General features: G+C 38.4%; 2 protein-coding genes and 1 long non-coding RNA gene across 4 annotated transcripts; 2 read left to right on the top strand and 1 right to left on the bottom strand.

The window, feature by feature from the left end:
* The first annotated feature begins 565 nt into the window (after positions 1-565).
* Positions 566-5127, top strand: LOC111209846. Of its 2 annotated transcripts, XR_007328695.1 has the most exons (5): positions 566-4419; positions 4507-4587; positions 4711-4770; positions 4846-4964; positions 5062-5127. It is a non-coding gene; the product is annotated as an uncharacterized LOC111209846 (long non-coding RNA). The 2 variants fall into 2 exon arrangements; XR_002661246.2 differs by having other exon boundaries at positions 578-4419; positions 4507-4551; positions 4711-4964.
* Positions 5128-17474: 12347 nt separating this feature from the next.
* Positions 17475-18789, top strand: LOC106445687. Its single transcript, XM_048768618.1, has 5 exons — positions 17475-17867; positions 17937-17985; positions 18205-18327; positions 18396-18451; positions 18561-18789. The coding sequence occupies exons 1-5, from the start codon at positions 17785-17787 to the stop codon at positions 18604-18606; spliced, it is 357 nt and encodes a 118-aa protein (XP_048624575.1). The 5' UTR covers positions 17475-17784; the 3' UTR covers positions 18607-18789.
* A 633-nt stretch (positions 18790-19422) lies between these two features.
* On the bottom strand, positions 19423-21407 carry LOC106448076. Its single transcript, XM_013890006.1, has 3 exons — positions 20616-21407; positions 19753-20507; positions 19423-19546 (listed from the first exon to the last, which is right to left on the bottom strand). Exons 1-3 carry the CDS (start codon positions 21405-21407, stop codon positions 19423-19425), a joined length of 1671 nt encoding a protein of 556 aa, XP_013745460.1.
* Between the last annotated feature and the right edge of the window lie 56 nt (positions 21408-21463).

Below are 21463 nucleotides of genomic sequence, written 5' to 3' on the forward strand. Positions count from 1 at the left end.
GCACGGTGGAGCACGGTTTAAGGTTTGTGGATTTAGAGAGGCGGTCGGTAGCCAACAGATAAATACCAGAGAAAGAGACGGATCTAAGTGTACGAACCTTATTTTACTACAGCAGCTGATATTTGGAAAAGTAATATGAACATAAATTAAAATTACGATACCTAAATATATAAGAATAAAGAAGAATTGCAGAGTCTAGATGGTTGATTTTTTTACTTAAATTTTTAAAAGCCACGTAGTGTGATGGTTTCACACTACGTGGATTTTAAGAAATAGATCTCACTTTCTCTATAATGTGGATACTTTAAAAGCCACGTAGTGTGATGGTTTCACAATAGGTTTTATTTAAATGAGTATCTATCGAACGTTCACACTACGTTCACAACTGCTGTATTGTTTCTGTTTACCATCACCAAAAAAAGAGTATCTATCGAACTTAATTTTGTGATGTACTCTCAGACTCAAAATAAAAAAATATTAATATAACTATTTAAAGTAGGAGAAAGTGATTTGTTGTTGTTGAACGTCTATTTTTTTCTATAATGCTTACGAGCTCTTTTATATAAAAATAATGAGAAGCACAAAATTCATTCTTCAACACAAAAATGAAATTTCTATGGTGCACTAATGGAGACTTTAATTCTTATCAATTAATATGTGAATTAATTCCACATTTTGACAAAGAAATTAAAGAGTAAAATTATTATTGTTTTGACCAATTCAAACAAAATAATATACTTTAAAATGAATTTCTTTTTTTATATTTTATCAATATAAAAGATCAACATATATTTGATTCAAGTTAATGAACATGAAGTCCAACTAACAAATCAAAACTCAAATCCAAGTTCAAATATTCAATGAGTGTATTTGCTACTTTGTACAAGTTTCTCAAATCACACACATTAGACTTCCATTTCTCATTTAAATAAAACTTCATTTTTGACATATGAATACATTATTCATAATGTTCAAAAAATAGTTCCAACAATCCCGCACATGAATAGAAATGATTCTAGACACTAGACGACTCGATAGACTTGACTTCCTAGACAAGGCTCAACAAGACTCAACTAAGGACATTTGAGAGTACAAACGAAAAATCCACTGCATGGTGAGTTGGTAGCAATTTTTCAGCCTTGAAACAATCATTGTTAATAGCTATCGGATTTACTCGGCCAGAAGGTGGACATGATGTCTTGAACCTCCCGGGCTTTTGTGTAAACCTAGACAATAGCTATAACATAGCTTCATTGTCTCACAGAACTAGGTTCTCTATTGTATTCATTTTTGGCCGTGAACAGTCCTGGTTAATCATGAGTGAACTTGGAGAATATAACATTTCTTTCATCCTCCTATAAACGGCCCTATTTAACACTCACAAGGTGATTTGCCATTAGTTTTAATTATAGGAGTATCATATACTACTCCATTCATATCTCAAAACAATGAACACAAATAAATAAAAGTCAATGTTTATCCTCTATTCTTTACATGTAGCACTGTTTAATCATCATAGGAACTGCGTATAGACCGAAATCGTATAGTGCTTTGGACAGATTTAGTTTGACTCAGTTGTCTCCTTGAACCTATTTCTTGGGATATTCAGTCAGTTAGGTAGAGTTACCGCCAAACCTCATCTTAATTCAGAGGCTATCCATTCCTTTAGATGATATAACAATTTGATCACACCTTTAATAAAAAGATCATAGGTTGTCATCATAGTAAACATAATCTCTTGAGATTAGTCGATATCAATTGTCTAATGATTTTTGTCATATTTTTTTTTAAGATACAATTAACCATTATACACAAAACTCAGTGTATGGCAAATTTTTTTTTTTTGAAAAGATCATATTGTTATAACGATCACTAAAGTTCATTTGGCCTCTTGCCAACAACTTTATATGGTAAGCAAAGCTTCCTGAACATTTCTTGAGATAACTCAAAAACATGCATATTTACATTTAACATCTCTTAAGAGTTTAGAAAATTAATCTACAACTCCTTTATGAATAAAAAATAATTTCGAAAATTATTACAATTTTTCTTTAAAATGTGTTTCATTCTTAGAAATTCACATTTTTTCATACAACTATTTCCGAAGTTCTCTCAAGGTGATTTATAAATCCAACTTATATATCATTTGAATTTTTCCAAAACATATTTTTTTTTTTTAGCAAATATACACTACAGAAAATGTGGGTATTAATAGCATTAGATGATAGCGTTTATGACAATTATGCTATCGTATATGAACATTTATTTTTGTTATAGCGTTTATCGATTTAAAATGCTATATTTACTATGGCAGAAAAATAAAAAGAATTTAGCTGCCTTAATTTACTAAGTGCATGCGAAATTTCACATTTGGCACCAAAAGATACGTTTGGTAAAATTGTTTTTTTAGCCTAAGTCATTTCCTTTTTACAAAGAAAAAAAAAGCTTATCGTCGTTGTAGACTCTTCTTCTAAGTCTTTCCCAAACTCCTTCATCCATGGTGAATTGGCTCCTTCGTCTTCCTCTGTGGCTCTTCACCACCATCACATTTGTAACGGCCCGGTTTCTGGCCCAAAAAAATTTCATAAAAGAATGGGCTTCTCTACGGCCCATTTGACAAAAACCTAGGGTTCCCTTCACCCTTCCCTATAAAAAGAGGCGCAGCCTCTCACTTTTCTCTCATTTCTAAAACTTGAGCGAAGCTCTGCAGAGATTTAGAGAGACTAGGAAACCCTAGCCGTCAAGCTTCTCTTTTCCTTTTCTCTCTTCTTCTCTCACGCCTCTCTTTCTCTCTCTCTCTCTCTCTGTGATCTCTCTCTTCTCTCCCTCCTCCTCGCCGGTGCCGTGTGGTGGTGGTGGTGGTGGTTGCAGCTGATTGGTGGTGGTTGTCAGATCTCGCCGCTCTCTTGGTTCCTTGTTCCAGATCTGTTCAGATCTCCTCTCCCTTGTCTCTTGTTTCCAGATCTAGATCCAGATCTAGGCTAAGGTGGAGTGTCTTGAACCCATCTTGTTCTCATGTACTGTATACTCCTTTATGTTGGAGTTAGGGTTGATTAGACCCTGTTTGAAAGCTAGGATGATAGATCCTGATTATTGCTAGGATGTTAGATGATCGGAACACGATGCATAAGAACCCTCATATTGTTAAATGGGACTTAGTAAACTGAAATGAAGTTGTGGTAGCGATGATTGATTGGTAATTTATGCTTGTATGTTTGGATGTGTAGTCCCATGAGTGGTTTGTGATTAAAGCTAGGATGCTAGAGAGAAATGAATGCTAAGCTGATAGATGAGTAATGTTTGTTAATGTTATTGAAGTAGAACTTGAGTGCAATGTGTATTGTGTGTGGCACCGATAACGGGTGGCGTCTAGTGAATGAGTCCAAGTACAAGTCTAAATGAAAAGGAAAGTGAATGAGAATGGGAAGGGATAAGTGAAAATGATAAGGATGTGAAAGGATAAGCGAAAGTATGAAAGAATAAGGTTACGGTTAAGCATGGATGGGAAAGCATATAGAGGGTCTAAGGAAAGTATGTGGGGTAGTAGTCCACGCTAGGTATCCATAGGAGATGTGGCCAATCCACAAGAATATGGAAGCACCCATAGGAGATGTGGTCAATCCACAAGAATATGGGGTAGAAGCCTAGTTGGGGCTACCCACTGTTGAAAAGGACGAAAAGATGAAAAGGATGTGCATTGTAGGGTTTTTAGCTCATGGTCGGGTAACAGGGAGTTAAAGGTGTCATAGGATCGAGTCGGACTGGTATGATGAGTCGGTTAAGTCTAGGGTTTAACGTGTGTGGCAATGAGTGAGTTCATTGTAATGATTGATCACTAGGTTGCTAGAAATGTATGGAATTGAATGTGGACAATTAGTGATGACAGTATGAAATGATAAAAATACATTACCTGATTGTAGTGGCTAGTCAGTCCTAGTTCCCGCATAGAGTAGTGTAGAGTGTCATGCGGGCAGGCTGGTCTAGAGCCACTTCACTGAGTAACTTGTTGCTCACTCCTCCATTTTCATTTCCCTGTGCGCAGGACTGTAAGTAGAAGTATATGGATGTGGGTGTGACGGTATTTGAAAGAAGGTTATGCGCCCGTCGGCTCTCGGGACCAGTAACGGGACACGTAGGGTTGTCTAAATGAGTAGACACGTGTCCATAACGCCCTTTCGATAACCCCGGTCGGACACCGGGGGATCGGGCCATTACAACATTGGCCGTCTCTAGCTTCTTTTTCTTATTCCCTTCGTTTTATCAATTCCAATTGCACAGAAACTAAAACTGTAGAGGTCATTGACCTAGATCTGGGACACAACAATCTATAAGAAACAGAAGATGAATCCTCAGACAAGTATGGCTCTGCGTGAAGACCTCATTCAAAGAACTGTCTATGTGTCTGATATTGACTAACAGGTTTGTAAAAGCTTCCACCTTTCTTCAATGGTTCTTCCACAGGCTTACGATATTCTCACTTATATAATCTTAATTTTTTGGGTTTAGGTCACTGAGGAGCAGCTTGATTGTTTGTTCATCGGCTTTGGGCAGGTCTACGTCTCTTCTACAAGTTCATATTTGTTTGTGGTGTGTTCTTTGTCATGGCTGGTTTTAGTTGTTTATGTTGTTGACTGTTTGATCACATTCTAGTGGAAAGTTATGTGCTTTTTAGACTTAAGAGTCAGTACTAGTCCTGTTTTTGGTTCTCAGGCTGAAGATGAGCATGAGATGCGTGCGAGAACTATCTACTACACTAACATCGACACTAAGGTGATTCTCTAAGATTTTTTTTCCTTCACAGCTCTATAATGAAACATAAAGTAGCTAACTTTGATGAGTTTACAGGTCACTCAAACGGACATAAAACTCTTATTTGAGGCTGCGTGTGGAGAGGTATACCGTCTGAGGCTTCTGGGAGATTATCATCATCCCCAACTAGAATCGGTTTCGATGAGTTTGTCATGGTAAAGCACTGTTGATCTTTATCAAAACTTGTTTGAAGTACATATACTTTACCATTGTATCCATGGTTTTAAAGTATCCTTCTTTTCTCTTTGGCAGGCTGAAAGTGCAGTAACTACTCTCAATTGCAGTGGCGTGCTTCTTGGCTCTTTACAGATAAGGCCCCAAAAACAAACCATTTTCTCAAACATTTTTTGTTACTTGGTTATGAATCCGAACGTTGACGTGTTTTTGATGGTTTGATCACAGGGTGAGTCCCTCAAATACACATGTTTGTTCCCGTGCTATCTCTGCTCTCCCGGACATGTAAAGATCTTAAACTCTAAAGTATTTTGTTTTCCCATGTGTAAAATGAAATCCTCGGAATATACCGCGGTATTCTGACGGACATTCTTGATGATGTAAAGATCACAGGGTGAGTCCCTCAAATACACATGCTTGATGATGCCACTACAAGAAAACAGCGGTATTCTGACGGACATTCCGACGGAAAATGAAATCCTCGGAATATACCGAGGAAATTCCGAGGAAACACAAAATTGGGGTTCCTCGAAATTTCCTCGGAATATACCGATGGAATTCCGAGGAAACCTCAGTCCGTCGGAATATTCCGAGGAAATTCCTCGGAAAAAACCGATGAATTCCGAGGAAATATTATAGCCGTTGGAGTGCCGTTGGGGGATTTTACAAAATTCCGAGGAAATTCCGACGAACTAGCCTTTTCCGTCGGAATTCCGTCGGAATTTCGTCGGTATGTCGGCAGGATTTAATCTATATATACAAGCACTCCTCTTCCTCTTCATTCACTCTATATCTTCATCCTCCCTCTTACTCTATTTACACACGAATTTGATTCATAAAAAATATGTCTTCTTCAAATTATTTTCGTTCTTGGATCGATCGACCTCATTTGGATCCGAACACGAGATTGCTTACGGAAGAATACCAACGAGGTATAACCGAATTCATGGGGTTAGTTCACCGACAACCGGAAGCAAAAACAGGTAAGTTAAGATGTCCTTGCTCTAATTGTAAAAATAGAAAGGTTATTAAAGAGTGGGATGTTTGGACTCATCTATATTTGAGTGGGTTTACACGAAGTTACAAAATTTGGTATCATCATGGGGAAACTGATTATGAACATGGTAGTACTAGCGAACCTCAGCCAGCGGTTAGATTAGAAGAACCAATTAGAACGGATGTAGATTATGGTGTAGGTACTGAGCAGATGGTAAATGATCATTTTAGAGGGGAAGATTTACCCAATGCAGAAGCTAGGAGATTTTATGATATGTTGGATGCTGGAAAGCAACCATTGTACGAAGGTTGCAGAGATGGTCATTCAGCTTTATCATCTGCTACAAGATTGATGGGCATTAAAACAGATTATAATTTGGCTGAAGACTGTGTGGATGCGATTGCTGATTTTGTAAAAGGTATTCTACCCGAGGATAATGTAGCTCCTGGTTCATACTACGAGGTTCAGAAACTCGTAGCTGGTCTTGGTTTATCGTATCAGGTAATAGATGTATGCAGCGACAACTGCATGATTTATTGGAGGGCGGATGAACAGCGGGTTACATGCAAATTTTGTGAAAAGCCTCGTTATAAAGATACGAGTGGAAGAGTTCCAGTGCCATATAAAAGGATGTGGTATTTACCTTTGACGGAAAGGTTGCAGAGGTTGTATCTGTCTGAACGCACAGCGCAACCAATGAGATGGCATGCGGAGCACTCAACAGATGGTGAGATCAGACATCCTTCAGATGCAAAAGCGTGGAAGCATTTCCAATCAAAGTATCCCGACTTTGCGTATGAGAGAAGAAATGTCTACCTTGGATTATGTACTGATGGTTTTAGTCCGTTTGGCAAGAGTGGAAGACAGTATTCTCTATGGCCCGTCATTCTTACACCATACAACCTCCCCCCAAACTTGTGCTTGCGACGAGAGTTTTTGTTTCTCTCGATTCTCGTTCCCGGACCAGAGCATCCTAAGAGATCACTTGATGTGTTTCTTCAGCCACTAATATATGAGTTGCAACAACTATGGGCTCAAGGTGCTGGAACATACGACGTTTCGTGTAAAGAAAACTTTCAAATGCGGGCAGTACTAATGTGGACAGTACTAATGTGGACAATAAGTGATTTTCCAGCATATGGTATGTTGTCTGGATGGACAACGCATGGAAGGCTATCATGTCCATATTGTCAAGATAACACTGATGCTTTCCAACTAAAACACGGAAGGAAAACGTGTTGGTTTGACTATCACAGGAGATTCCTACCACCTGATCATCCATATCGTAGGAGTAGGAATTTGTTTACGAAGAACAAGAGAGTGTTTGACAGTCCACCTCCGGAAATTTTTGGGAAAGATTTGAAGATACAACTAAGAGATTTTGGTGCAGAAAGGACGCCAGAAGTCGGTGGACATGAGCGTTTTCCGGTAGATGCTGTTGGAGAACTACATAACTGGCACAAAAAAAATATTTTCTGGGATCTGCCATACTGGGAGGATCATCTGCTAAGGCATAATTTAGATGTCATGCATATTGAGAAGAACTTTTTTGACAATCTCATGAACACGATCCTTAATGTTCAAGGTAAAACAAAGGATAATTTGAAGTCAAGACTGGATTTAGTCGATATATGTGCTCGTTCAGAACTTCATGTTGATGAAAATGGTAGGGCTCCTTTTCCCATATACCGACTTGATGCAGCGGGAAAAGATGCGTTCTTTGATTGGATTTCAAACGATGTGGAATTTCCAGACGGTTACGCATCAAATTTGCGTAACTGTATCGACAGAAAGGAAAGAAAGTTTACTGGCTTGAAAAGCCACGATTGCCATGTAATGATGCAGCGCCTCCTTCCGTTCGCCTTCAAGGAACTATTACCACGAAATGTTCATGAAGCAATTGCAGGGATAAGTGGTTTCTTCCGCGATTTATGCACGAGATCAGTGACTCTTGAAGGTATTGAAAATTTGAAGACTAACATAGCCGTGATTCAGTGCAACCTTGAGAAGATATTTCCTCCCTCATTTTTTGATGTTATGGAGCATCTTGTTATTCACCTGGCAAGAGAATTGGAACTTGGTGGTCCTGTGCAGTATAGATGGATGTATCTGTATGAGCGGTATATGTTCCATTTGAAGAAGATGGTGAAAAATTTAAGTAGGGTGGAAGGTTCTATAGTCGCACAGATGATCAATGAAGAAACTTCAAACTTTGCCGAGTACTACTTTCCAGCAGAAGTTCAGACCAAAAACAGAAGACCTGCTCGGCATGATGATAGAGGCAAACGGGCAGCATATCATGTTACGGTTCCAGACATTTTCACAGATGTTGGACGACTTAGCGGAAAACCAAAGGACCGTCGACTTACTGAGCAGGAGCGCAGTCATTTGCAAACATATTTGCTCACCAACTGCGAAGACGTTCTTCAATATGAGAGGTAAATAAATGAGCTTACAAATTTTTATTTTAACAAGTTGAAATTTAAATCTTAATTAATTACATTATTGTCATCATATACAGGATTTTCATGGCAGAAAAGCGGTTCGAGTATAGATACGCCACAGAGGACGAACTAGAAGAAATGAAGCAGAGAGAATTTAGTGGATGGATGTTTACTTATGTGAGTGCTTTAAACAAATTAAAATATATTTTATCACATATTTATACTAATTCACATTTATTGATATAATATATATATATGTGCTATTAATAGGTGTCTGCTGGTTTGGCCAGAGGTGAAACATTTGACGATTGGATACGTGAGATGGTCGTTGGACCAAACTTTGTTGTGAAGTCATATCCGAGATTTTGTACTCGAGGATATGCATTCACAACTCAGAAGAGGAGACGTTCGAGTACGACTTATGATGCTGGCGTTTGTTCTGCATCAGGAGATGATGTATACTACGGACACATACATGAGATTTTGGAAATTAAGTATTTGGGCATGGTTGGATTGCGCTGTACTGTTTTCTATTGTGATTGGCACGACAACACCCCAGATCGAGGTGTGAGAACAGATGCATTTGGTGTTACATCAGTAAATTCGAGGCGAAAGCTGCAATATTATGATCCTTTCATTCTTGCTTCTCAGGCCGATCAGGTAATTAAATGTTAATTATTCAGAATGATTCATCATCATGTGTATTAATTTATAATTTTTCTAAATGTTACAGGTTTGTTATATCAAGTACCCCCGGGTAAGGAACAGAGATGATCCATGGGTTACTGTTACAAGACTCAACCCGAGAGGCCGAGTTCAGGGAAGTTCTGAGCTGGAAGACCCACTACAACCAAGCACATCCGGCAACTTAAGTGCAGCAGAAGATTTAGCTGGAGTTGGCCTTGTAGTCGATTTAACCGACTTTGGAGAGGAAGCCGTCGTTCACGTAGAGGATGAACCAGTGATTGGAGAGTTTCACGAAGATCCAGATTCAGATTCATCTGGTGATGATGACTCGGAAACAGACTACCATTGAACTTATTTATTTTTTTTTTTAAGAAATACCGAGGAAATTCCGAGGAACACTTGATATAACCTCTTTCCTCGGATAATAGTTATTTGGTTTATCTAGCAAGGCAAAGCTGAATACGAATTAAAAACTACTCAGAACACAACCAAATAAAACGAAGAAACCATGTAAAAGAAATACGAACTCATAATTAAGAAACCCAAAAAAAACTCAGTTCAAAATTAACAGAAAATAAGACCATAAAACGTTAGAATAGAAAAGAAAATAAAATAGCCGGTGATAGCTCCTACTCCTCGTCTCCTGCTCCAGATGTTCCTGCATCGTTGGGTCTCTTGGACCTCTTTCTTACCCTGTGTGTACCACTCGAACCCGAACCAGAGGTGGATGGAGAGTTGTCCCGATGAACTACATCATCCTTTTGGCAACGACACGGCCTGATACGTGAAATGGCAGCCCAGATCTTGTGTAGCATGTCGTTGTTTGTCTTTATGCTCTGATCTCTCCAATGTTGTTGCTGGCGCGAAGTGGCGTTCGGTGGAAGCTCTTGCAGCTTGTACTGGCTGGAGTCTGATGGGAGTAGCTGATGGGGTTGTGAATCATCTGGAATGGCTTGTGCAGCCTCATCTTCTCCTTCTTCATCAACCACGCCCTTGCCTTTGGTCTGATATTTTGGCGTGAAGAAGGATGGCTTGTCTACTAGTGCGGTAGCAGGGGGTAGGAACTCAACTGCAGCCTCTGAAAGTAGAGAAGTGAGACCGATCTGAGGTAGGTGGCAGTAGAGTGTTTTCTTCGCTCGGTCCTGGAATACGTAGACGTAAGGACCATCCCGATGGATCTTCGAGTGGGGACCAGCTATGAACTCCTTACTTACTAGAGAAATGACATCCAGGTAGTTCCAAGCAATGTTGTTCGATCTGTCCAGTGCTACCTGCTGGTTCTTGCAGTCTACACCCACATGTCTAAGGATCCGAGTAATCACTGCACCAAATCCACATGCATTGCTCTTGGATTTGGTTACTTTCCCCTTGTATCCTGCTAAGTTTGCGGCCAGCACCGCTCCCATGTTGAAGGTAGTAGCAGGTGGGAATGTAGAGTTTCCAAATGCCGGTAGCAAATGCCTCACACCTTGGTACAGGAGGCACAACTCCCATTGCGTGACTGATGCGGCTGTGGTTGTCCCGTATAGCAATGAGCCAATGAGGCGTGTGGCATATCTCAGTACTGGGCTCCGGATAAGTGACTCCTTTGCCTGAGAAGATCTATAAACCCCTGTGCCAATCGTTTCCCAGAAGTTCAACAGCTCTGAAGTCCAATAAAGACCAGATGTCCTCTCCCCTGCACTCAATCCAAATAGTCCGCAGAGGTCTGTGAAAGTTACTTCATAGTATACTTTCTGCACAACGAATGCCAGAAAACCTTCCTGATGCCTATCATCGGGACGGGTGACGTATGCGGATGCTATGAACTGGCGTACCAACTCCGGATAAGTGGGTTCGTTGAGGTTGCATAGTTGGCCTAGACCCATGTTCTGGAACAGTCCTTCAATGTCTGCTTGGATTCCCAATATTGTCATCGTCTCAGGACATGCTAGTTGTGTAGCCGGAACGGCTACCTTCTTCATGTTGTTGTAGTGGGTGGTATCAGACTTATCCCACTTCTTTGGCCTTTGCTTCTCCAGATGAGAAGAACCCTCTTCTTGTGTGTTCTTCTTTGCTAACATTTTCGTGCGCTTCATTCTCTACAAAATAGAATCATTGCTCTCAACATGGTTATAATCAATTAAAAACTCAAAGCAACATGAAAATGAAAAGCGAAATCGAGTTGTGATAAAAAAAACCAAATTCAAAAAAATTCTCAATCCCTAAATCATCTCAAATCCTGTTCCAAACTCGTTGATCACAGACAATTGTGTTCTATTCCATGTTTAAACATCTGTTTCATGCATATTTGATCAAGGAATCAACACGAAAATAAGAAATTCACAAAACCCAAAAAATTGCTCAAGAACACGATTTCAGAATGTGGAGATTCGCGGAGTATACCTGTCTTAGGGTGAAAACGAGTGTAGGAATCAGGTAGAGCTCGAAAAATCAAGGGGAATAGAGCCCAAAATTGTTCAAATCGGATGATTATAGAGAGAGAAAGAGGGGGGGGGGCGAATTATAGGGGAAATCGGAGGGGATGAGAGTTCTGAGGTTTAGATCCAAAAAAGTCGGGTTTTGCCTTATAATTCTGTTCGCACACGCATCGATCGATGCGTTTATAAAAAAACATACAAGATTTTCCGAGGATATTCCGAGGAAGGCTTCAGATTTTGTTCCATCGATCGATTGTTCAATCCAATCGATCGATCACATTCTTACGGCTTTCGTCCATCTGGTGATCGATCGATGCGTTTTTCAAAACAAACCCATCGATCGATCCAAAAACACAAGTTCCTCGGAATTTCCTCGGAATTTTCCGAGGATATTCCGAGGAAGGCTTCAGATTTTGTTCCATCGATCGATTGTTCAATCCAATCGATCGATCACATTCTTACGGCTTTCGTCCATCTGGTGATCGATCGATGCATTTTTCAAAACAAACTCATCGATCGATCCAAAAACACAAGTTCCTCGGAATTTCCTCGGAATATTTCGAGGGAATTCCGAGGAAGCTTTGAGATTTTGTTCCATCGATCGATTGTTCAATCCAATCGATCGATCACATTCTTACGGCTTTCGTCCATCTGGTGATCGATCGATGCGTTTGTCTAAACAAACGCATCGATCGATTCGTTTATAAAAAAACGTACAAGATTGAAACCCCAAACACTAGTTCCTCGGAATTTCCTCGGAATATTCCGACGGAATTACGAGGAAGACAAGGGTTTCCTCGGAATAGTCTGAGGAAATTCTGAGGAAATAGGGGTTGTAAACTGAAAAAAACGTTTTGCGGTTTGAATAACACCTACATAACCCTTATTAAGTGTCTTACGTTACTTATGAAGTCTAAAATTTGTTCCTTACCCCTTAATTAACACTTTTCCGATTGTATGAACGAAATCCCACAACATAAGAGAAACACTTAATTATACGTTTTAATGAACGGTATAGGGAATACTTTCAATTAGTTTTGAAATTTGTTATTTCATAGTTTATGCTAATCTATACAAAGAATCCTCAATGGTATACATTACAATTGTATAAGAAATGAAAAACCCCAAAAAAAATTGATGTTTTGAAACCCCAAACACTAGTTCCTCGGTATTTCCTCGGAATATTCCGACGAAATTCCGACGGATAGTAAATTATCCGTCGGAATTTCCTCGGCATATATTTTCATTTTACCGGACAAATATTTCGCGAAAATTGAAATTATAATTCCGACGGAATTCCGACGGATAATATCCGTCGGACCCTAGGTTTTATAACCACGAGCCACTTCTTCTTCCCCATTTCTCTCTTCCTCCTCTGCGCGACTCCTCTCTTTTTTCTCCGGCGATTTCCCCCTGAAATCCGACGATATCTCCGGCGATCTCCCCCTTTTCTTAGACAAATCATGTAAGGACCCTATCCCACTCTCTTAGGTTCTATTTGTTAGGTTTTTGTGGAGTTTTGATAGATTTTTGTTAAGGTGATTGGTTAGGACTGTGATTTTTGGTTGTATAATAGATTTAGAATTGTGATTTGGTTGAATAATTTGTTTTGTTGAATTGATTTATAATTTTTTTATAATTTTTTTATTTTTTTGTATTTATAAAATCGATTTTAGTATTTAAAATCGATTTTTGTATTTTGCAAAACGATTTTTCTATATAAATTCGATTTTTTGGATTTTACAAAATATTTTTTGTATATAAATTCGATTTTTGGGATTTTACAAAACATTTTTTAATATCTATACAACTTTTTTTGTGATTACAAACTATTATTTGGGATTTAAAAATATTTTTGTATTTTCCAAAAAAAAATTTCTATATAAATTCGATTTTTTGGATTTTACAAAATCATTTTTGTATATAAATTCGATTTTTGGGATTTTACAAAACATTTTTTAATATCTATACAACTTTTTTTGTGATTACAAACTATTATTTGGGATTTAAAAATATTTTTGTATTTTACAAAATAATATTTCTATATAAATTCGATTTTTTGGATTTTACAAAATCATTTTTGTATATAAATTCGATTTTTGGGATTTTACAAAACATTTTTTAATATCTATACAACTTTTTTTGTGATTACAAACTATTATTTGGGATTTAAAAATATTTTTAATATATATATATTATTAAAACTATTTTTTGTAATTATTGAACTATTTTTTATTTATCAAAACTATTTTTTTTATTAGAACTATTTTTATATATTTATTAAATATTTTTAATATCTATAAATCTTTTTTTTGATTAAATTATTTGAGACTTTAAAAAATATAATAATTTATATATTTCTGTATTTATTAAATATATTTTTTTAATTTAGAGGTCTCATGATGATCAGATCCGGCCTCGACAGCGTCGTGGTCGTGGTGGTACGGAGAGCCAGTCTCGGGATTCCAGCCATTTTCAGGATTTCCCTTCGCCCCACAGCTCCAACCAGACATCTCCCTCTGCTGCACCCGCTCCTGCTCCTCTCGCTCCCGCTGCTGCATCCGCTCCTCCTCCTCCGGGTCCTCCGGGAGTGATGAGTGTTGCGGAGTTGGTTCAACAGCCCGGTCGTGACCATCTTCCGTATCTCACTCCGTATCCACATGGACAGGGTCAAACATGGTAATTAAACATTTTTTTTCTTTAAATTTGGATTCATTATTAACCGTTTGTTCTTTTTATTAGGTTCAACCGATCCGGGAACGGGATCAGCGCATTGATCAACCGTATGATGTACTCGGCCCTCGACAGTGGACATCCGACTTTCACTCACTTCCCTACCGCCAAGCAGGTTCTGTGGTTTCGTCAGTTTGCGGTAAGTATTCTAATTTTTTACTTATATTTTTAATCTTTAATATAAATTTTCTACTAATTGTGTTTTTTTTTCAGCAAGAGTTCAACTGGAATTCCGATGAGACGCTCTTTATCTATCACCACTTCGTCCATAAAGTTATGGACAACTATGGGAAGCAGATCCACGAGTAGAAGAAGAAGTGGGAAATCAATAAGGTTCGATTTAATTTATTAAACAATTTTTTAATTTATTAAAATATTTTTAAATTTATTAAACTATTTTTAAATTTAATAAACTATTTTTTTTTATTATTAAAAGGTCCCAAAGTCGATGAACGACACGGTCTGGAAGGAGTTGTGTGCGCATTGGGATAAGGAAGAGACGAAAGAAACTTCTTCCACCAACTCCACCAACCGCAGTAGCGACCGTAAAGGGATGGGCATCTACAAGCATAACTTGGGTGCTCAATCTATTGCCACTCTGGGAGATCGCATGGTAAGTTCAAACGTGTTTTCTTCAATTATTTGAGTTTCAGAATTTTAATTTATTATGCATTTCTTCTAATTTCTAATGTTTCTTTAATTTTTTTTTTTCAAGGCGGAAGAAAATGATGGCGAGCCAGTTGATGATCTCGCCCTAATGAGGAGGGCGTATACCAACAAGAAGACCGGCCAGATTGATGACGGTCTTGTGAGGGACGTGGTCGACCTGGTCCAAACTCAGGTGGTAGACGAAGTGTCTCAGCTTCAAACCGAGGATGACGCTTCGACGGCTTCGACCAACTTGTCCCGGTTTCGAATCAACGAAATCGTTGAATCCGTAAGTTCTTTTTTTTTTAAAGTTCAATTCATTTATTTTTTGGTTTAAATTTGTAAATTTGGCTATTTTCTATTCAGTCGGTTCCAAAGAAGAAGGGACGTTTGGTCGGTTTGGGTCGTCGCACCCGGTCGGTTCCTCCTTCTTCTGCACCACCGCCCTTTGTTGATCCAGAAGTACTTACGGCTCAGTTGAAGGACAAAGATGATCGTATATCTTTGTTGTAGACCCAGATGGCGGCTCAACAGGCGGGCTATGAGGCACAGAGGAGGCTGAACCAGCAAATGATGGAGATGATGCAGAGGATGTACCCGAACGAAGTGTTCCCGGACGTGCCAGACCTGTAGTTTTTTTTTTTTCCAAAAACTCGGAATGTTTTATTTTTATTTGTCAAACTTTGAATATTAATTAATATGATTTCAATTTTAATTTTAATTTCCTATTTCGAATTTAAATTTCAGAAATTTTATTTTTTTAAAAAAATTAATTATATTTTTTACGCGATCGATCGATCCGTTTTTGGACATAAAGCCATCGATCGATCGATGATACAAAAAAACGTTCGGAATATACCGAGGGACAGGTTCCTCGGAATATACCGAGGAACTTTTCCCTCGGTATATACCGAGGGACGTTTCCCTCGGAATATTCCGAGGAACCGGTCCCTCGGTATATTCCGAGGAATATGTCCCTCGGTATATTCCTATCGATCGAGGTATATATGTCCAAAAACGCATCGATCGATGAACGTCCGAGGAGATATCCCGACGAAGCTCTCCCTCGGTATATTCCGAGGACTTTTCCGACAAACATGGGATCCTCGGAATTTCCTCGGAAGTTTGTTTCCTCGGAATTCCGTCGGAAAATTTCGATGGATTTCCGAGGAAACATGAAATTCCGAGGAATTATTTCCGACGACTTGTTTCGTCGGTATGTCGTCGGAATAACGATATTCCGACGAAATTCCGACGATTTTTTCCCTCAGAATCCTTGTTGTTTCCTTGTAGGGTGCTTCTGTTGTCTTTTGCTTTGAGACGAACAAAAGAATATGCTTTTAAAATGTTAGGATATTCTGAGAGGTCAATCAGATGCAGGGTTTTTCCTTTTTCCACAATCAGAAAATATGAATCTTGACGACAGAGGAGGCAAGGCGTGGTCGTGCGGTGGAGATGTGAGCAACGTTGTGCGGAGGTTTTCATGGGTGAGCCAGTATTGTTTCCTCTATTGTGAATATCCAACAGGGTGAAAATGTGGCTTGGCTCTTCTTAGGTGTTGCCAATACGAGTATCATTCTCCATGATGATGAGTTCCTGAAGTACTTAAAAGATCATCAAGAGAACTTTAGGTTTGAGAGAATGTAACTTATATTTACGTATGTGAGAGCTGGAACTCGAAGCTTTCTTAGCTTATTTGTTTTTTTCACTTTTAATGTTTTGATTTGATTTAATTTTCTTATTAAATAATTGAATCGATGTGGTTTGAGTTTTCAAATATGATTATGGTAAGTGTTGTTTCGTGAAAAAAAAATCTAGAATAATTCTCAGACAAAAAATTATTGATCATCAAATATGCAATGACACTATACATCAAGAAAACTACATGAGCTTCCATTCTATGACATAAACCCTGCCTGCCAAAGAGTATTTCAAACCATAAACCCCAAAACTTAACCTCAAACCTTATATCATACTTCAAACCCTAAACTTTAAATTCAAAATCTAAATTTTAAACTTGATCCTTAATCAAAACTCAAAATTTATTCATTTTAAAAGTCAAACATTAAATCTTTAATCTACACCCTATATCTAATACCCTATACCCCAAATTTAAACTGTACATACAAAATCATAGATCGAATCTTTACAAACCTATAATAGAGACTTTAAATTTAAACTCCGAATATATTCGAAAACTCAAATCATATACTTAATCCCAAATATTAACACTAACCCCTAAACTACATATCTCATTTTTAAATATATCATAAAACATTGAATCTTAACTTTTAAATAAATTATAATTCCGTAAAAAAATTAAAATTTCAAATACAAAATTTAGATTTCAAGTTTTAAGTTATGATACTAAAGTATTTAAAGCTTAGATGATTTTTATAATAGTTATAGATAAATAAAAAGATAATCTGTATTGTTTTTCTTTTGAACCATTGATTGATTTGGATCAATGGTCGAAAATGATTCTCGTGTCAATCCTCACCTTTTGTTCCTATTGGTTTACTTGTTTTTAATGACACAGATCACCTTCTACACCCTTGGATGATATTGAATGGACGCTTGAGATTAATTATTCTTTTATTCTTTTTTAATTATTTTTTTCTGAAATCTACGAGTCAGAGAAACGAGAGAGAGAGAAGATGGAGTTCGTAGATGGTAGAGAAAGTAGAAGACGCGACGCGACGCGAAGTCACCACCACCATCGCTCGTTACCATCACCACCATCGCCATCTCTCCCATCCCCAATCGCTCGTCACCACCACCATCGCTTCTCAGATCCGTCTTCACCGGAGTCGCCACCACCACCGTCACGCTCGTCATAACCACGACTGATCACTTCTCTGTCTCTCACTCTATGTCTCTCATTCTCTCTGTGTTTTTTTTTTGTTCTTGTTACAGGAAGCTTGTTCGTAAGAAAGTGGTCATTGATAAGGCGAAGTAAAGTTTTATGCTTTATATGGTTTGGTTTGAAGTTAAAGTTCATTTCTTTAGTTATGTGTGTTGCAGAAATACAAGAGGGATGACTCTGCCAAAACTATGTCCCAACGTTTGCAAGGTATTGTTTTAGCTAGTCTGATTTGTTTTCATCATTCTGTAATTTTCATGTGTTTGTTCATTACATGCTCGTAAGAGACTCAGCTTGATTATTGAAATGTGCTCTGCTTGTTTTAATTTCAGTTAGAGACCATTTGGTTCAGTGAAAGACCAAGTTACATATTTCTACTTCTTTCATCCAACGAAGGCTTATCAATATTTTTTTTTGTTCCTGGTAAAGGTGGTGGTCGTGACTCGTGAGCAAGAGCTGGTGTTGTGCAGAGGAGATGTCACGAACTTGTCTCCGTCTAGACTCACACGAATGTTGCAGTCTCTACTGGAATGCCAAGTGCAGCCTTTGAAGGTATTGCGACAGTAAAGACTGAGACTTTCTTCTTCTTTGCTTATGTCTGTTGATTCATTGCCATGAAGGTTTATACAGCTAAAACATTGCTCTATACGGCAGACTTTAAGACAATCGTGCTTAGGTATGGGTGTTGAGATAAGTTATCTTGTACTGATTGGTTCCAGTCTTAAGTATGGGTGTATGTCCTCAAATCATTGTATTTACCAACACTTGTTTTGTGTGCTTTTCAGATACTGCGGAAGCTTGAGGAAAGTGGAAGAGACAGATGAACCTTGAGGAAGGTCGAAGTGAAACAAGGAGCTTGAGGAAGACGGCGGCTTAGGTTTAGGTTTAGGGTTAATTAGATTTTGGTTTAATGTGTTTTAATTAGTTTTTTTTTTAATATGTACTAGTTTAGTTTTGTAAAATTGATTTTATTTGTAAACTGATTGTAATAATTTAAATTCTTTTTATTACAAATTTTCGAATTAATTATCACAAAAAATCAATTCATAATTATTATTAACAAATTTTCAGATTATTTAAAAACTAATTAATAACACAAAACATTTGCTATCTTTGTTATCGAGAAAATCAAATTATTAGGTTTTAATAACATTTGCACAACGTTATTATAAATATTAACAATTGCGAACATAAACGCGCTATTGTTGTACGCTTAATTATGGCACAAAGAAAAACCGCTATTAAAAGGGTCGGACCTATTATAACAGGCGCTGTCAGAGCGGACAAGGAAACACTATTATACATGACACATAGCGTTTTCCGTCCGCTATTACTACCCACATTTCCTGTAGTGATACATATCATTTTAAGATATTATTTTTGCCATCAAAACCATTATATGATTATTATTTCTTTTCTAATGAATGTTAAGTTTTATTCATCAAAAAACATTTTTACATCAAGTGGGTCTTTGATTAGAAAAGCGGAAAACTTCTAACTCTTTAGATCTTCTACCCTGCTATCTCCTAGCTATCGAAACTTATTTACAGTCTTGTGCCAAACCAATACTGCAATATGCCTTCCATGCCTTTCATTTTATTCCTTTGTACCAGGCTGAGTTTATTCCTGATTGACTTATCTATAAGCTTAGTCAAGGCTTGCGACGCCATAAGAGAGTCTCCATGACGGCGCGTGTTTCTTTCCCACCACAATGTATACAAGGTGACTTGTAATGCATATCTGAGACAGAAACTCTTCCTTTTTTCCATTGCTGGGGCAGAGATCAATTCAACAATGATGTTCCACTTATTTGAATATGATCCGCCCAAAATCCCTTTGACAAGTTGTTCCCAAATCAATGATGAGAACGAGCACTCAAAAAAGAGATGGTTTCTTGTCTCAGAAGCCATTTTACATAGCACACAAATAGAGTCTACACCTTGACTCCAACCAGATATGCGATCCATTGTTGCTAACCTGTCATGCATTGCAATCCAAGTCATGAAGGCAAACTTTGGTGAAGCCTGAGAGAACCAGATACTCTTCCCCCAGGTACAAGCCGACCCTACTTCTTGTGTCTGCTGCCATGTCTCAGTGGTTGAAAAGTTGTTTTTGTAACCCGACTTCCATCCCCACAAATCCACATCCTCCATTTCAGAACTCAGCTTTTCTTTAACAATACTCATCTCCTTTTCAATGTCATTTAAGATAGGCCGTCTGTGTCTTTTCTTCCTCCTTTGATTGCAGAGAGCTTCCTCCAAAGTAGCTTCCCTTCGGATACCCATTTCAAGTATACCTCTCTCACCAAGTAACTCAGACATCACCCCAAACTCAGACCACCGATCGAACCAGAAGGAGATCTGTCTCCCATTTCCCACATCCTTCATATGAAATGGCCTGGCTACATATCTCAACTTGAGCATTTTCCTCCATATCCAAGAGCCTGCTTGCGTTTTCTCACTAACTTCCCAGAAGCTTTTCTTTTTGAGAAGATTAGTTCTAATCCACTTACCCCAAAGAGAGTCTCCAGGAAACATTCTCCAGATAAGCTTTAGATGGTTAACTTCTTTCAACGGCCAAATCGCCAGCCCACCCTTGTCTTTTGTTTTACAGATGTCCTGACACGCAACCTTAGCACCAGTAGACTTAAGCTCTGGCCTAGACCACAAGAAAGCGGAGCAGAGTTTCTCAATCTCTTTTGAACATTGACCTGGAAGTCGAAAGACAGTGCCCTAGAAGTTAACAATGCTCATTAAGACAAACTTAATCAATTGCAGTCTTCCTGCATAGGATAAAAACCGACAAGTCCATGTGCTCATCCGACCTCTGATCTTTTCAACCTGTGGCAAATAATCTTGTCTACCCATAACCTGAGTCATCAGAGGTAATCCCAAGTAACAGACTGTAAGCTTACCCTCAGCAAACGGGAAGTTTGTGAGAATTCTACTTCTCTCACCTTCAGCAATCCCAACCATAAAGATAGTTGATTTCTCTAGGCTGATAGAAAGACCCGACCACCCTGCAAATTCATCAAATACTGAGAGCACTCCTTCTACAGAGTTCTTGGTACCTTCCACAAACACCATCAAGTCGTCAAAAAAGCAGAGATGGGTGAGGGCGAGAGATTGACACCGAGGATAGATTCCAAATTTCTTCTCCCTCAACGCTTTGTCAATTTTATATGACAAAACGTTCATACAAAGAACGAAGAGATATGGTGAAAGGGAACAGCCCTGGCGCAGCCCCCTTGAGCTCTGGATATAGCCAGCTAAATCTCTGTTGACTTGGACCGAGAAGGAGGGAGTGGTAACACATAACTTGATCCAATGGATAAATCTTTCTGGGAATCCCATAGCCACTGGACTGTTCAGAAGGAAGGACCATTGAACAGAATCAAAAGCTTTAGAAATATCCAGTTTCATAGCACAACGAGGAGCGATCGAGTTCTTGTGATAATCCTTAACTACTTCTGAAGCCAGAAGCACATTTTCCATCAGCAGCCTACCCTTCACAAAAGCGGACTTGTTTGCAATAATGATCCTGGGAAGTAGTTTTTTTAACCGGTTGGCAAGAACTTTTGAGACTACTTTATAGAGCACATTGCAACAAGCAATGGGTCTACAGTCCCTCATCTCCGTTGCAACAATTCAATCAGGACAGGGCAAGCCCAAAACACTTTGAAGGAGGT

This window comes from Brassica napus, chromosome C9 (genome assembly GCF_020379485.1).
Source record: "Brassica napus cultivar Da-Ae chromosome C9, Da-Ae, whole genome shotgun sequence".
NCBI classification, from domain to species: Eukaryota; Viridiplantae; Streptophyta; class Magnoliopsida; order Brassicales; family Brassicaceae; genus Brassica; species Brassica napus.